The sequence below is a fragment of the Thalassophryne amazonica genome, chromosome 17 (assembly GCF_902500255.1).
Source record: "Thalassophryne amazonica chromosome 17, fThaAma1.1, whole genome shotgun sequence".
NCBI lineage: Eukaryota > Metazoa > Chordata > Actinopteri > Batrachoidiformes > Batrachoididae > Thalassophryne > Thalassophryne amazonica.
In genome coordinates this window covers 68,918,401-68,935,122 of record NC_047119.1, presented here as the reverse complement: position 1 = coordinate 68,935,122, position 16,722 = coordinate 68,918,401, and the positions used below count along the sequence as shown (strand labels likewise).

Below are 16,722 nucleotides of genomic sequence, written 5' to 3'. Positions count from 1 at the left end.
CACTCTCAACAGCTGCATGACAGAAACGGCATTGATCATTCTGTGATATTCCTGCCATTTTTTTGAAGCCATTTGTTAATAGTCCTTGGTCTTGCGCTCCAACTATAATTCTTTCCCCATCAAAACCAAGTTCTCCGTTTGTAAGCCAGCGCACAGATCCTTCTTTGTCTATGTATTCTTTTTCAAGTTCTTCTTGGAATCGGCCAGCCCTTTTGTGCTGTTTCCATCTATTCATTCGATGTTTTTGTTCTCTTTTGCTGTATTTTTCCCTGGCCTGTCTTGCTAGTGTCGTTGCAGGTGTCAGCTCATTACTTTCTCTCTCTCGCAAAAGATCTCCGCCAAAGTTTTCTGCCAATTTTATAATAGAGGTCTGTTGTGGCATAGTCTTAATATGATGTTGCATAACCTTTTTCATAACTTCTTCTTGAGAGCTCTTTAAGTACTGCCCAATACTTATTATAGATGCTCTATAAGCCTGGTTGATCTCCACTAGACCTAAGCCGCCTTCTCGACGAGGGAGATATATTCTATCCATACATTGATTTCTGTATGTAATTTTATGTAGGGTGAGCATCTTCCTAGTTTTAGTATCTAATTTGTTAAGCTCACCCTGTGGCCAGTCTACTATGCCAAAGCCATAGCTCAACACAGGCAATGCAAACTGGTTTATGGCCGTGATCTTGTTCTTTGGTATCAATTCTGATTTACAGATCTTCTTTAAGCGGTTTAAGTATTCTTGTGTTACTTTCTCTCTCATTTTTTTATGCTCTATTGTAGTATTTTCTTCAATTCCCAGATATTTGTACGTGGAATCCTCAGCCAAATCTTCAGTAACGTTCCCCTCATCCTGCTTTTTACCACCTCTGATTGTACATTTAGAGCACTTATCCAGCCCAAATTCCATACCGATTTCCTTAGAAAAAGTATGGACTGCCTCCACTAATCTCCTGAGTCCCCTCTCTGAATCTGCAAATATTTTCAAGTCGTCCATAAACAGAAGGTGACTCACCACCTGTTTATGTTTTCTTCCTCTACCTCCATCTAAGTCATACCCAATGTCCAATTCCTTGAGGATCTTGCTTAATGGATCAATACTAAGACAAAAAAGGAGTGGAGAGAGACTATCTCCCTGGAATATCCCTCGCGTCACTTTTATGTCTGGGATTATTATCTGCCCCTCTGCATGGTTTAGAGTGATGGTGGTGTTCCACTTATTCATTTGTGTTTTCAAGAGAGATCTTACTTCCTTATTGATGTTATAAAGTTCTAGGCATCTCATAATCCATGAATGTGGGATTTTATCAAATGCCTTTTTATAGTCAATCCAAGCCATGCTGAGGTTTCTCCTCCTTCTTTTGCAGTCCTCCAGGATAGCATTGTCTATCAATAACTGGTCTTTAGCGCCTAATCTTTTTCTGAGACAACCTTTCTGCTCATTCTCCAGGTAGCCACCAGTGTCCAAATGTTCATAAACGGCATCGGCTATAATTCCTGTCAGCCATTTATACGTTGTTGTTAAGCAACAGATGGGTCTATACTTGTTGGGGAGCTGCGTTTCCTTGGTCTTTGGGAGTAGGGTTGTGTTCCCAGTCGATAGCCAGTCTGGTGTGTCCTCTTTTCCGTTCAATATTTTTGTGAAAGCCGCGGCATAATGGTGGTGCAGTGCTGTCAGCCTTTTTAACCAAAAATTTGGAACTTTATCAATGCCAGGTGCCTTAAAGTTACTATATTCATGAATTTTATTTCTTATCAATTCTTCAGTTATGATCATTGCTGGCATTTGCTGTTTATCTTTGTTTTTCCGTTTTATTATTTCAATCCACTCAGCCTCTTGGTGCTGTTTAGAGTCTTCAAACAATGGTCTCCAGAACCTCTCAACTTCTTCTCTCTCAGGTGGCTGTTGTACTTCTACTGTATCATTTACCATATTTCTATAGACTAGTCTAGGGTTGTTTGCAAACTGCTTGTTTATCTGTTTGGCCTTTATTTTCTTATCTTTGTTTCTAATTTGAGCGGCTAATGCTTTCACTATGGCTTGGTGCTCAGCCAGCCTCGCAGCCAGTTGTTTATCTTCAATATTGTATTTTCTTTTAATGCGATAGATTTTTCGAAGAAGGTTCCTTTTTTTATCACCTGTATGAACAAGCATGTGTCTGTTCAAATGGCCTTTGTTTCCAAATCTTTTAACACACTCAGAACAACCAAATGGTTTCTGTCCTGCATGAAATTGCTTGTGTATATTCAGATTGCCCTTTTGTCTAAATCTTTTACCACACTCAGAACACACAAATGGTTTCTGCCCAGTATGAATTGTCATGTGTGTCTTCAGATTGCCCTTTTCTGTAAATCTTTTACCACACTCAGAACACACAAACGGTTTCTGGCCTGTATGAATTTTCATGTGAATGTTCAGATTATCCTTTTTCCGAAATGTTTTACCACACTGAGAACACACAAACGGCTTCTGCCTTTTTTTTTTTTTTTCTCTTCAATTTCTTTTTTACAGAGTGTAATGGGCCCCAACCCTGGGGTCTACAGTTACATCCTAATCATTAATCATTATTGGCATTGTATCCGAGGGCTCTCTTCAAGATGGTAACTGTTCCTTTAACTGCGGATATCTGCACCTCATGGGCACTTGGGTGACCAGGGATTGCCTCAAGATATTTCTTCAGGTTCTTCTTCATAAGCCCTGTTGCTCCCACCACGACTGGTATGATATCAATTTCTTTCAATGACCACGTTATTCGTAGATCATTTTTAAGGTCTTGGTATTTCGTGATTTTCTCCCTTTCAGCTCTATTCAGGCCATAGTCATTGGGGACTGTCACATCAATAATTTTTGCTGTCTTCTCTTGCTTGTTCCAAATGACAATATCAGGTTTTACTGCACCTCCTTCGATATGTCTTCCTGCTGGGATCTTTTTATCTTCTCCTCAAATACTGCCTTTTTTCTCCTGCCCCACTTCTCATGTCTTGAGTAAGCGAAGCAGTAGAAGATTGTTTTCTTCTCTTCAATGGTCCAAGTAACAGTGGTGTATTTTCGTAGATTTCTTTTTGGCCTTTGAGGCTGTTGCTGCTGGAGTCCAGGATCAGAGCTATGCTGATCTGATGGGTTATCCAGTTGAGTGCTCTCGCAGGGGAGATCATTCCCTGCAGCACTAAGAGAAGTTGCACCATTACTTTCCTCACACACCCTGGTGCCTAGGCATGATTTGGGGACCTTTTTATCCTGGGAGACATCCAGCCAGTACAATTTGCCATTTTTTGACTTTTCCATATTTGCTTTGTGGAGTTTTTAGCTAGGGTTTGTTTTCACTGAACGTCCTCATACAGTGAGGAGTCCTCATACTGCCCTGTATGAATTCTCTTGTGTATGTTCAGATTGACCTTTTGTCCAAATCTTTTATCACATTCATAACAAACAAATGGTTTCTGCCCCGTATGAATTATCATGTGTGTATTCAGATTGCCCTCTTTCCTAAATCTTTTGCCACACTCAGAACAACTAAATGGTTTCTGTCTTTTGTTTTTTCATTTATCTTTGATGTTTTTTTAGTAGAATGCAATGGGCCCCAAACCTGGGGTCTAAAGTTGCATCCTAGGTTCTATAGTTATCTTAACCAGATCTGGCATTGTATCCAAGGGCTCTCTTCAAGATGGTGATCGTTCCCTTAATCGCAGACAACTGCACCTCATGTGCACTTGGGTGACCGGGGATTGCCTCAAGGTATTTCTTCAGGTTCTTCTTCATCAGGCCTGTTGCTCCTACCACAACTGGAATGATATCGATGTCTTTCAATGACCATGTTGTTCTTAGGTCATTTTTTAGGTCTTGGTATTTTGAGATCTTTCCCCTTTCAGCTCGATTCAGGCCGTAGTCATTGGGGACTGTCACATCAATGATTTTGGCTGTTTTCTCTTGCTTGTTCCAGATGACAATATCAGGTTTGATTGCACCTCCTTCTATGTGTCTTCCTGCTGGGATCTCTTTGTCGTAGAAGATCATTATTTTTCCATTGGATGAGACTGGTGTTGGCTCGTGCTCCCAGACATGTTCTTTGACTTCCAACTCCAGTTCCTTGCAGATCTTCCAGTGGAGATATTGACAGATCTTGTTATGTCTGGATGTATAATGCCCATCTGCCATGAGGATCTGGCATGCTGATGTTAGATGGTTTACACTCTCAACAGCTGTATGACAGAATCGGCATTTATCATTTTGTGAGATCCCTGCCATTTTTTTGAAGCCATTAGTTAGAAGTCCCTGATCTTGTGCTCCAATCAGAATTCTTTCTCCATCAAAACCAAGTTTTCCATTTTTTAGCCACTGCATTGATCCAACTTTGTCGATGTATTCCTTTTCGAGTTCTTCTTGGAAACGTCCGGCTCTTTTGTGTTGTTTCCATCTTTCCACTCGATGTTTTCCTTCTTTTTTGCAGTATTGTTCTCTGGTCTGTCTTGCAAGTTTTGTTGCAGGCGTGAGACTGTTGCTTTTTCTCTCTTGTAGAAGTTCTCCGCCAAAGTTTTTTGCCAGTTTAGTGATTGAGGTCCGTTCACTTATGGCCTCGTGGTGTTGTGTGACCGTTTTTAGGATTTCTTCTTCAGAGCTCTTTAAGTACTGGCCAATACTTATTATCGATGCTCTGTAGGCCTGGTTGATTTCAGTAAGACCCATACCGCCTTCTCTGCGAGGTAGGTATATTCTGTCCATGCACTGATTTCTGTATGTGATTTTGTGGAGGGTGAGCATTTTTCTGGTTTTTGTGTCCAATTTGTTAAGTTCGTATTGTGGCCAGTTCACTATGCCAAATCCATAGGTCACCACTGGTATTGCAAACTGGTTTATGGCTGTGATTTTATTTTTTGGTGTCAGTTGTGTTTTGCAGATCTTTTTTAAGCGGTTTAGGTATTCTTTTGTTGTTTTTGTTCTCATTTTCTTGTGTTCAATTGAATTACTTTGTTCAATTCCCAAGTATTTGTATGTGGAGTCTGCAGCCAGGTCTGCAATGTAGCTCCCTTCATCCAATTGTATGTTTTCGGTTTTTGTCTTTTTTCCTTTTGTCATTGTGCATTTTGAGCATTTATCCAGTCCAAATTCCATGCCAATGTCTTTTGAGAACTTATGGGCAGTTTCCACGAGTTGAGTGAGTCCGTTTTTTGTGTTGGCATAGATTTTCAAATCATCCATGAACAACAGATGGTTCAAAAGTTTTTGGTTTTCCTTTCCTTTGTCTTTACTTAAGTCATATCCAATGTCTTGCTCCTTCAGGATCTTGCTGAGCGGGTCCATGATTAAGCAGAATAAGAGAGGTGAAAGGCTGTCTCCTTGAAGTATCCCTCTCTGAACTCGTACGTCTGGGATTGTTATTTGTCCCTCTGTGTGATTGAGGGTGATGGTGGTGTTCCAATTGTTCATTTGTGCTTTCAGGAAGGTTCTTATTTTCTCATTGATGTTGTATAGTTCTAAGCACCTCAAGATCCAGGAGTGTGGTACACTGTCAAATGCCTTTTTGTAATCAATCCAAGCCATGCTGAGGTTCATCTGCCTTGTTTTGCAGTCCTCCAGGATAGCTTTGTCTGTCAGTAACTGGTCTTTAGCTCCTAATCTTCTTTTGGAACATCCTTTCTGTTCATTTTCCAGGTAGCCACCATTGTCAAGATGTTCATAAATGGCATCAGCTATGATTCCTGTCAGCCATTTGTATGTTGTTGTTAGGCAGCAGATGGGTCTGTACTTGTTGGGAAGCTGTGTTTCCTTGGTCTTTGGAATTAGGCTTGTGTTCCCTGTCGTTAGCCAGTCTGGTGTGTCCTCTTCTCCGTTCAATATTTTTGTGAAAGCCACAGCATAATGTTGGTGTAATGCTGTCAGTCTTTTCAGCCAAAAATTTGGGATTTTGTCGATGCCAGGTGCCTTGAAGTTACTGTATTCACTCATTTTCTTTCTGATCTCTTCTTCATTGATTACAATTGCTGGCATTTGTTGTTTGTCTTTGTTTTTCTGTTGTATTTTTTCAATCCACTCAGCCTCTTGGTGTTGTTTTGGGTCTTCAAAGAGTGGTCTCCAAAATTTTTCAATTTCCTTTCTCTCAGGTGGTTGTTGTACTTCTATTGTGTCATTTGCCAGCTTTCTGTACACTAGTCTGGGGTTTGTTGCAAATAGTTTGTTTATCTGTTTTGCTTGTATTTTCTTGTCTTTATTCCTAATTTGTGCTGCAAAAGCTTTTACTAAGGCTTGATGTTCAGCCAGCCTTCCACCTAGAAGTTTGTCTTCAACATTGTATTTTCTTTTAATGCGATTTATTTTTTTTAGAAGATTCTTTTTGTGGTTCTTGTTTCCCAAAAATGTGGCCATTTGGGAGATCTCTGCTCTTAGGCAGCTGATTTTTTGTTGTAATTTCTTTTTCCATCGTGGCATGATATTCTTTTTCTTATTTGTGGTACTGTTTCTCTCCAAATCTTGTGGGGCTAATTTACTTTGTATGTACCATGCCGCTCCATAATTTACAGAGTTTAACTCTGTCAATGTGGCTCCTCTTGGGACCAGTTTGGTCAGTCCTATGTTAACTTTTTGAAGGATATTTTTGAATTTTTTATTCTCTTTTAGTTTAGTCAGCTTTGGGCGCTCTTTCATGTCCATTTTTCTTGTTTCTTCAATCTTATTTGCCAATTCCTCTTCTAGTTCCTGCTGTTCTGGGTCTGTGTGCACCTGTGAATTATTTTGTAGATGAGCTGGTGAGTTGTTCGCTTTTTCGGTGGGCAATGAGTTGCTCATTTTTTCAGGGGGCAGTGAGTTGTTCATTTTTTCGGGAGGCAGTAAATGGTTTGGTTTTTCGTGAGGCAGTGAGTGGTTCGGTTTTTCGGGAGGCAGTGAGTGGTTCGGTTTTTCGGGAGGCAGTGAGTTGTTCGTTTTTTCGTGAGGCAGTGAGTGGTTCAGTTTTTCGTGAGGCAGTGAGTGGTTCAGTTTTTCGGGAGGCAGTGAGTTGTTCGGTTTTTCGGGATGCATTGAGTTGTTCGTTTTTTCGGGAGGCATTGAGTTGTTCGTTTTTTCGGGAGGCATTGAGTTGTTCGTTTTTTCGGGATTCATTGAGTTGTTCGTTTTTTCGGGAGGCATTGAGTTGTTCGGTTTTTCGGGAGGCATTGAGTTGTTCGGTTTTTCGGGAGGCATTGAGTTGTTCGGTTTTTTGGGAGGCAGTAAATGGTTTGGTTTTTCGGGAGGCGGTGAATGGTTCGTTTTTTCGGGGGGTAGTGAGTTGCTCGTTTTTTGGGGGGGCAATGACTTGTTCATTTTTTCGGGAGGCAATAAATGGTTCGGTTTTTCGGGAGGCAGTGGATGGTTTGTTTTTTCGGGGATAAACTTTTTTTGAGGGCAATCATTTTTTGGTGGTGTAATGGGTTGCGTCAGAGGGCAGATGCCTTCTCTTATCATTTTCTCAACCTCCTGTTGCATTGTTTTTATTTCATTATCTGAGAAATGTTTTTGTTTGATAAAGTTTGATTTTTGGGTTGTGAGATTCTTACAAGTGATGTCTTTCTTACTTGGGCAGTGGTGGTGGAATATTTTTTGCCATTCTTTGGATGTCTTTGTCTGATTTTTGGGGTATTTTATTTTGGCATATTCTTTTGCCCACAACAGTATCCATTCTTCCTCCCTCTTCCACTGACTCCTTTTAAACTGTAGTTGCTTCCCTTTATCCAGCAACTGATAGTCTTTTATCGCTTCCTTTTGGGCTTCTTCCTTTATTTTTTTTGTTTCCTCAGTCGTCAGATATTTTGCGATCTGTGAGGCAATCGATTCCAGTTTTGCGGTAGTTGTGGCTTCTTTCTTTTGTGTAGGTAAATCCGCTTCTTTTATGCGTTCCTCAAATACTGCTTTTTTCTTTCTGCCCCACTTCTCATGCCTTGAGTAAGTGAAGCAGTGAAAGATCTTTTTTTTCTCTTCAATGGTCCAATTAACTGTGGTGTAGTTTCGCTTGTTTCTTTTGGCCCATTGATGCTGTTGTTGCTGGAGTCCAGGATCAGAACTATGCTGATCTGGTGGATTATCCAGCTGAGTGTTCTTCTGTTTAGTTCTGTCCTGTGTGAATTGTCATGTGTATGTCCAGATGGTCCCTGTGTCTAAATGTTTGACCACATTCAGAACATCCAAATGGTTTCACTTTTGAATGAATTGTCGTGTGTCTGATCAGATGGTGTTTTTGTCTAAATCTTTGCCCACATTCAGAACAGCCAAATGGTTTCTCTCCTCTCAGAATTATCAGTTGTCTGTTTGGAGTGCTCTTTTGTCTCCACCATTTACCATGAATAGGGCAACTTAATGGTTTCTCCCTTGCTTGCTTTCCCTTGTGTTGATCTGAATAGTTCATGTGGCCACATGCATTTCTACATTCACAGCAATGATGCCAATTCTTGATAATGCTGCAATTGCTAAGATGAACAGAGAAATTCCTGTTTTTCTGACAATGAAAATTTGAACTAAAGTCTCTGGTCAGTTTCTGATCATGAGTCTCAGAGTTGTCTGAACTCTTACCATTAGTATCTGGTTGGAAACAACTATATGAACCTGCTTTGCTGGCTGGTTGTGGTTCTCCACAGTCCTCTCCATCAGTTTGTGCCGTCAGTGTTCTGTGTACAGATGAGCTGCTGGCTACAGGCTCAGCCTCTGTGCTCTGATGAATAAGGTTTTCATGAACCTGTGACAACTGTGGTTTCTCATTATTTTCACTCTTGAAAGAGAACTGAGTGATATCAAACTCCTCTGACTGGTGAAGCTGCTGTCCCTGCTGGCTTCTCCAGTGTTGCTCTGGTTCCTCTTTAATGTCCTTCTGTTCAACACTCAGGTTCCACTCCTGCTGTTCAGGAAGAATTTCTTCATTACTCAGCAACAACTGCTGCATGTCTGTAAAGAATCAATGAAATGTCATATGATCACAATGGTTTTGTTGTATTGAACTACATTTCCCCTCAATCACATATTTTTGTTACTACTACTAATGGACCTGTTCTCAGTCTCACGAGAGAGACGTAGGGCTAAGCTGCCGGCAATCATGTCAGCATCCTGTCTGTAATTTTGCTGTAGTGAAATACTGTTTGTGTGAGTTGTTTGTTCTAAATTATTGGATCACGGTGATACAATTTTTTATTTTTATGTTTTACCTCGACTGGACACAAGCTGCACGAGCAATCAGAATTGAGTGCTGTGTGAGTTTCTTCTTCCACTATCACTGAAACAGGAAGACTATTAAGTTTCTGGCAGCTAAAAGTTTTTTTGTGGACTAAAACAGCAACTGTTAAGCTCCGTTTACACCAAGCAGTCCCGGTCGGCACATTATTTTGTGCATTTCCACATCCAGATTTAGGAACGGGTACCAAAATAATATATAAACCTAAGTGTCAAAATTATAATGTGTTACTGAATGGGTCCCTTAGCGAAGGTAAATTGATCAAAATAAATAAATAAAATTGATAACATCATCAACAAAATAAATAAAAAAAAAAAAACATATATAATGTAATTTTGAAAACATTTATTGTGCAGATCTTCAAATTACTGGTATAATTTGCTGGAAGGTACATTTAAGATACAAGCCTACATTCGATATTTTGGTGAAAGAATTAAATTTATGGTCAGCGGCTGAAGTTTCATCTCTTGAACACTAGATGGCATGCCTGTTCTGAATACATGAAGCACTTTCAGGACGGTCACTTCCTCATTTACAAACCTCAGCACGAAGCCACCAAAACATTTTATAAAAAATACTTAATTTACTCATATTTGATGTCAGTCTGGGTAAACTGACATTACCTGACTGATTTTGTCTTTCTGCTCCGGTTAAAAAATACATTGCGTTATTAAACGTGGCGCTTTCTCAAATGTTTGATTCAGGTTGCAACAGAGCCTCCGCCTTCCCCCAGTGCGTCAGCTGAAATAAATAAACGCCATTTTGTCGCAAATATCTGTGACAGAACAGCGTCTCACAAACTTACATGAACAGCTTTGAGAGTCAGCCACCTCATCTCCACCGCAGCAAAACAGTTCACACACACATACAGCCGCTTCACAGAGGAGTTTTCCTCGATCAAAAAACTCTGCGGCCATTATCGCAATTAGTCAGTGGAGTCCAAATCTCTACTGTCGGCCAAAATTATACCGTTACCTGTTGGCGTGCTAACCTGTACCATGCTATTTTGTGGCACTTCGGACAAGATCCCCAAATAATAGGCAGTTAAAAAGGGAGGCGCTAGCCCACGACTGTGCACTGATTAGCTCAATAGCAAAAAGCGAAAGCTGCAGTCATACAAACAGCTGAGCATTAAGCAGTCCTGTGGCTGACCAACTTTTCATCACGTCTGCTGTATTTTACACTAGAAACACTGCAAAGCAAGACAGCAACATGCAATGTTTGCAAAGCCGCTGTACCAACAGGCAGAAGCTCACAACCAACAATACAGTGAACTTAACATTTGAAAACAATCGGTAAACCAATTTCTAGCACCAAAGCAGTTCACCAACATGACTAAAGATGTATTGGTGCCTCGCTGGGACATAACCTACAAAAACACTTTATGAATTCACATAACATCTACAATTATGGGCTCATAGGCTCTCAGTTTCCCTTCACAACATAGACACTGCTATTTCAGATTACTTTCCTGTTATTTTTTTAATTTATTGCTCTCCATCTGCTGGTAAGCCACTCGTTCCTGCCTCTCGCTGCTATTTGATCACCTCCTCAATGGCAAGGAATTTTGTTGCTGCCTTCATGGACGTTCAGTTTTATGCCATGAACGGACTGGTATCTCCTTTACTCCCAGACAACATCCTCTCTTCTTTCCACTCCACATGCGAAGCAATTCTGGACTCTGTTGCCCCTATATGCTGAAAACACAGTAAATTAAGATCCGACCCCTGGTTAAATGCCACGGCCCATGCCCTCAGGCAACGCTACAGACAGGCAGAGAGAAGGTGGAAAAATGGCAAACTGCAGGTCTCTCTGGCTATTTTGAGGGACAGTCTGACTATCAGAAGGCTGTGAAGAAGGCAAAAGTGCAATATCTGTCTCATATTATTTGCAGCAGTTGTCATCGTTCCAAATTTGCAGGAGTCAGGGTCTAGAGCCTGCAGAGCCAAAGAAAACAAATTAGTTTTGTATCTAATGATACATTTTCAGCATCTCCTGGAAGAAAAGCTCTCAAAAGAAGTGCATATTTAAATAATCCTAGATTCAACCTCATTTGAACTGTCAATGATAATGCTGAAATAACAGAATATGACATGGAAGTTGGACCTTGAATGATTTTTCTTTTAATTGTAAACCAAATTATGTATTAACTCACAACAATTAAACTACATGAAATTCATGAAGACCTAAAAGACTGTTAAAGCATTTCAAAAATCACAGCTAAAGCTTACAGAATATTTTGAAAATCAGGGTAAAATATCAATAACATAACATAGTAAAAAAGTCACATTCTTGTGTAAATTCCTATAAATCCATTCAAAGCCACAATGTCTTTTTTCCAATGAAACAAAGTCTACGTTAAAAAAAATAAAAAAAAAAAGTCACATAATCTTGTCTGAAATTCTGTTTGATAGCACGTTTATTTTCCAGAGACAAAAAAATTCTTACCATGTTTCCAGAGGGCACAAGACGCAGTTTGCTTTTCCCGTTTCTTTTAGCTTTCGGATGTGTTAAATTCAAGCCGAGCAGAGACTGTTAATGACAGGTGGCGTTTACAACTCCTGGGAAAAATTATGGAATCACCGGCCTCGGAGGATGTTCATTCAGTTGTTTAATTTTGTAGGAAAAATGCAGATCACAGACATGACACAAAACTAAAGTCATTTCAAATGGCAACTTTCTGGCTTTAAGAAACACTATAAGAAATCAGGAGAAAAAAAAAATTGTGGCAGTCAGTAACGGTTACTTTTTTAGATCAAGCAGAGGGAAAAAAAATATGGAATCACTCAATTCTGAGGAAAAAATTATGGAATCATGAAAAACAAAAGAACGCTCCAACACATCACTAGTATTTTGTTACACTACCTCTCGCTTTTATAACAGCTTGCAGTCTCTGAGGTATGGACTTAATGAGTGACAAACAGTACTCTTCATCAATCTGGCTCCAACTTTCTCTGATTGCTGTTGCCAGATCAGCTTTGTAGGTTGGAGCCTTCATTGGACCATTTTCTTCAACTTCCACCAAAGATTTTCAATTGGATTAAGATCCGGACTATTTGCAGGCCATGACATTGACCCTATGTGTCTTTTTGCAAGGAAAGTTTTCACAGTTTTTGCTCTACGGCAAGATGCATTATCATCTTGAAAAATGATTTCATCATCCCCAAACATCCTTACAATTGATGGGATAAGAAAAGTGTCCAAAAATATCAACGTAAACGTGTGCATTTATTGATGATGTAATGACAGCCATCTCCCCAGTGCCTTTACCTGACATGCAGCCCCATATCATCAATGACTGTGGAAATTTACATGTTCTCTTCAGGCAGTCATCTTTATCTCACTGGAACGGCACCAAACAAAAGTTCCAGCATCATCACCTTGCCCAATGCAGATTCGAGATTCATCACTGAATATGACTTTCATCCAGTCATCCACAGTCCACGATTGCTTTTCCTTAGCCCATTGTAACCTTGTTTTTTCTGTTTAGGTGTTAATGATGGCTTCGTTTAGCTTTTCTGTATGTAAATTCCATTTCCTTTAGGCAGTTTCTTACAGTTCGGTCACAGACGTTGACTCCAGTTTCCTCCCATTCATTCCTCGTTTGTTTTGTTGTGCATTTTGGATTTTTGAGACATATTGCTTTAAGTTTTCTGTCTTGACACTTTGATGTCTTCCTTGGTCTACCAGTATGTTTGCCTTTAACAACCTTCCCATGTTGTTTGTATTTGGTCCAGAGTTTAGACACAGCTGACTGTGAACAACCAACATCTTTTGCAACATTGCGTGATGATTTACCCTCTTTTAAGAGTTTGATAATCCTCTCCTTTGTTTCAACTGACATCTCTCGTGTTGGAGCCATGATTCATGTCAGTCCACTTGGTGCAACAACTCTCCAAGGTGTGATCACTCCTTTTTAGATGCAGACTAACGAGCAAATCTGATTTGATGCAGGTGTTAGTTTTGGGGATGGAAATTTACAGGGTGATTCCATAATTTTTTCCTCAGAATTAAGTGAGTCCATATTTGTTTCCCCTCTGCTTGGTCTAAAAAAGTAACCATTACTGACTGCCACAATTTTTTTTTCTCCTGATTTCTTATAGTGTTTCTTAAAGCCAGAAAGTTGCCATTTGAAATGACTTTAGTTTTGTGTCATGTCTGTGATCTGCTTTTTTTCTACAAAATTAAACAACTGAATGAACATCCTCCGAGGCCGGTGATTCCATAATTACTGCCAGGGGTTGTATGACTCACGGCCGCAGGTACACATCAACCCTCTCAGAGCTGCAGCTTTTACTGTGGCTGCATCAAAATGAACTTAAACGAGCCATCATAACATGACATCACACGTATGTCAACTTTGTAACTAATCTGTGCCTCCATTCTTAACGTTAGCAGCTACAATCCATTCAAGCGCACGCTGGGACGCTTCTAATAGTCACGTCACATTGTTGGAAACACTCGAGTACTCACGAGTACTTTGTTTTCGGAAGTCTCCGTAGCTGTTTGTTGCGAATGCCGTATACTTTGAAACCGGAAGTGCACAAAGTAATCACGGTGGATCATCGGATGGTCACTAACAGCCTAAATCTTTGTTATGATTTCAGTGCAACATGTCCTTTAAAATGAGCTGTAGTTTTGCAATAAAAAAAACAAAAACCCACATTATGCTTGGATTTAAGTAGAAACTAAATTGTCAGTTTTGAGAAATCTGAAAGACTGTAAGTTTCAGGGAAGCTTTTAGATCCTAAAGAAAACTCAAATATAAAATAAAGTTTGAAGAAATTCAATTTTTTTTTCCATCTGTCAAAACACGAGACCAGCATTTTAAAAATGACTCTCAAACCTATAAAACATTTTTCAATTATTTTCCAAACTTTCAAACACTGGGTTTCCACCTTTTTGCTCACACTTGAAATGTAAGCACGATATGACCTCCAGAATTCTTACCATCAGTCTGTTGTAAATGACTGCATGGCCCAGAGTCTCTGGCTGGTTCTGATCCTCCACAATCATCTCCATGAGCTTCTATTTTCAGTGTTCTGTGTTCAGTCGAGTTGTTAGAAAGAAGCTCCAATTCTCTGCTCTCATCTCTTTGGCTTTGATGAAGCTGTGATGACTGTGGTTTTTCTTCATCATCACTCTTCACAGAGACAACAGTCAAAGGGAACTTAGTGACATCAGGCTCCTCCAGCCCATAAAGCTGATTTCCCTCCTGAATTACCCAGAATTCCTCCTCTTCCTCTTTAATGTTTGGAGGCTCTGAGTTCTGTGGGTCCAGAGTCTCAGGGGAGAACATCTTTACTCACTAACAGAGGCTGCATGTCTGCAAGGAAGAATTTAAATACATAAAATTATGAACTACAGCAATCATAATAAAATGAAACCATTACAGCTGTGTGTGTGTGTGTGTGTGTGTGTGTGTGTGTGTGTGTGTGTGTGTGTGTGTGTGTGTGTGTGTGTGTGTGTGTGTGTGTGTGTGTGTGTGTGTGTGTGTGTGTGTGTTAGAGCATGACACGGGAGTGGATTTTCACTCCCGTCCCATCCCGCTCCCAGAAAAAAAAAAAAAAAAATCCCATCCTGTCCCAATCCTGCACTGGAGTAAAAAAATAAATCCCATCCCGCTCCCACTCAAAATCAGTCCCACTCCCGTATGTCTCGCGCCGTGATGATCAATCAGGGACTGAATATGTAGTGACGTGGAGATGTCTGGAGTTTGACTGAAGATGTGAACATGTCCTGTATCTGGCAGCAGCTTGTGAGCAGGACTTATGTCTCTTTTGTCCTTTATTTCACAATTATGACAGAGTTTTTGGAGGGAGCAGCAGTTTCTTTTTCTTTTACGTGCGCGCGCGCGAGCGAATCGTCTGTGGAGAATATTTTATTAATTAACTACACAGATGTATAATAAAACAAATGGTGACTGGTTTCTAAACACAATTATGACAGAGTTTTGTGGGGAAGAGCGAGCTGCAGTCCCACAGCAGGCAGCAGAGTTTCTTTTTTTTTTTTTATTGTTTACATGTGCGCGCGTGAACGGGACAGGAGGTCCTCAAACTGGGTCCTGCAGAGGTGGAAGGACCACAGAAAGCGGCCGTCATCCAGACACAGCTCCTGCAGCAAATAATGATACTCTCTGTAGTGGGAGCTTTCCACAATAACTCGCTCCGTGTGATCAAGGTCCGTCATGTTCACTTGACTGACAACCGGAGCCGGCGAGCGAAATGGAAGCTCCTCCTATTTGATGACGCACCGGGGCGAATTTCTGCCGCAAAAGCAGAGCGACACACCGGGCGAAGGAGGCGCGTCCGTCGCCACGCGACCCCCGCGAATTTGTAGCATCTGATTGCACCCGGTGTGAAGGCGTTTTGGTTGTTTTAAATAGACGAAAATCATCAACTATTTTTGGCATTCCCGCTCCCGTTCATTTTTATTCCCGTCCCATCCCAATCACGGGATTGATAAAATTTTTACTCCCATCCCGCGGGAATCCTGCAGGAATCACGTGACCCACGGGAATTCCCGAAAAATGTCATCCTCTAGTGTGTGTGTGTGTGTGTGTGTGTGTGTGTGTGTGTGATGACTGCAGTTATTGCACTGAGAAATTCCAATCAGGTCTGGGATACGTTGCTGCAGCCAACAAACGACAGAACTGAGCTGATCCTCAAGATTCAACATTTATTTTCAGATTTGCATACAGTGGGGAAAATACGTATTTGACCCCCGTCAGTTTTGCAGGTTTTCCCACCTACAAAGAATGGAGAGGTCTGTAATTTTTATCATAGGTACACTTCAACTGTGAGAGACAGAATCTAAAAAAAAAAAAAAAATCCAGAAAATCACACTGTATGATTTTTAAATAATTAATTTGCATTTTATTGCATAAAATAAGTATTTGACCCCCTAGAAAAACAGAGCTTAACAACTGGTACAGAAACATTTGTCTGCCATTACAGAGGTCAGATGTTTCCTGTAGTTCTTGATCAAGTTTTCACACACTGTAGCAGGGATTTTGGTCCACTCCTCCAGGGTCATTGACCAGGTCCTCCTGTGTAGTCCTGAGCTTTTGCAGAATCATCCTTACCGTGCCAAGTGAGATCTTGCATGGAATCCCAGACCGAGGGAGATTGACAGTCATCTTGTGTTTCTTCCACTTTCTAATAAATAATCATAACAGTTGTTGTCTTCTACCAAGCTGCTTGCCTGTTGTCCTGTAGTCCATCCCAACCTTGTGCAGGTTTACAGTTTTGTCCCTGGTGTCCTCAGACAGCTCTTTGGTCTTGGCTATGGTGGACAGGTTGGAGTGTGATTGAGTGTGTGAACAGGTGTCTTTTATACAGGTAAAAAGTTCAAACAGGTGCAATTAATACAGGTAAAGAGTGCAGAATAAGAGGGCTTCTTAAAGAAAAATGAACAGGTCTGTGAGAGCCAGAATTCTTGCTGGTTGGTAGGTGTTCAAATACTTATTTTATGCAATACAATGCAAATTAATTATTTAAACATACAATGTGATTTTCTGGATTTTTTTTTTTTTTTTTAT

General features: G+C 40.4%; 1 protein-coding gene and 1 long non-coding RNA gene across 2 annotated transcripts; both read right to left on the bottom strand.

Moving 5' to 3' along the window:
• Nucleotides 1-2,133: 2,133 nt before the first annotated feature.
• Nucleotides 2,134-3,522, bottom strand: LOC117529915. Its single transcript, XR_004566142.1, has 2 exons — nucleotides 3,391-3,522; nucleotides 2,134-2,335 (listed from the first exon to the last, which is right to left on the bottom strand). It is a non-coding gene; the product is annotated as an uncharacterized LOC117529915 (long non-coding RNA).
• Nucleotides 3,523-8,388: 4,866 nt separating this feature from the next.
• LOC117529137 (putative cyclin-dependent serine/threonine-protein kinase DDB_G0272797/DDB_G0274007) lies at nucleotides 8,389-14,481 on the bottom strand. Its single transcript, XM_034191836.1, has 3 exons — nucleotides 14,133-14,481; nucleotides 8,652-8,899; nucleotides 8,389-8,427 (listed from the first exon to the last, which is right to left on the bottom strand). Exons 1-3 carry the CDS (start codon nucleotides 14,479-14,481, stop codon nucleotides 8,389-8,391), a joined length of 636 nt encoding a protein of 211 aa, XP_034047727.1.
• Nucleotides 14,482-16,722: the final 2,241 nt, after the last annotated feature.

What these genes read in the sequence shown, in the direction of transcription:
- LOC117529137 (XM_034191836.1), bottom strand. Translation starts at nt 14,481, where the DNA reads ATGTTCTCCCCTGAGACTCTGGACCCACAGAACTCAGAGCCTCCAAAC. An exon ending in TCATTTACAACAGACTGATG is followed by an intron (nt 8,900 to 14,132) that starts GTAAGAATTCTG and finishes GATTCTTTACAG; the next exon opens with ACATGCAGCAGTTGTTGCTG. An exon ending in AGAGCACAGAGGCTGAGCCT is followed by an intron (nt 8,428 to 8,651) that starts GTAGCCAGCAGC and finishes TGTTCATCTTAG; the next exon opens with CAATTGCAGCATTATCAAGA.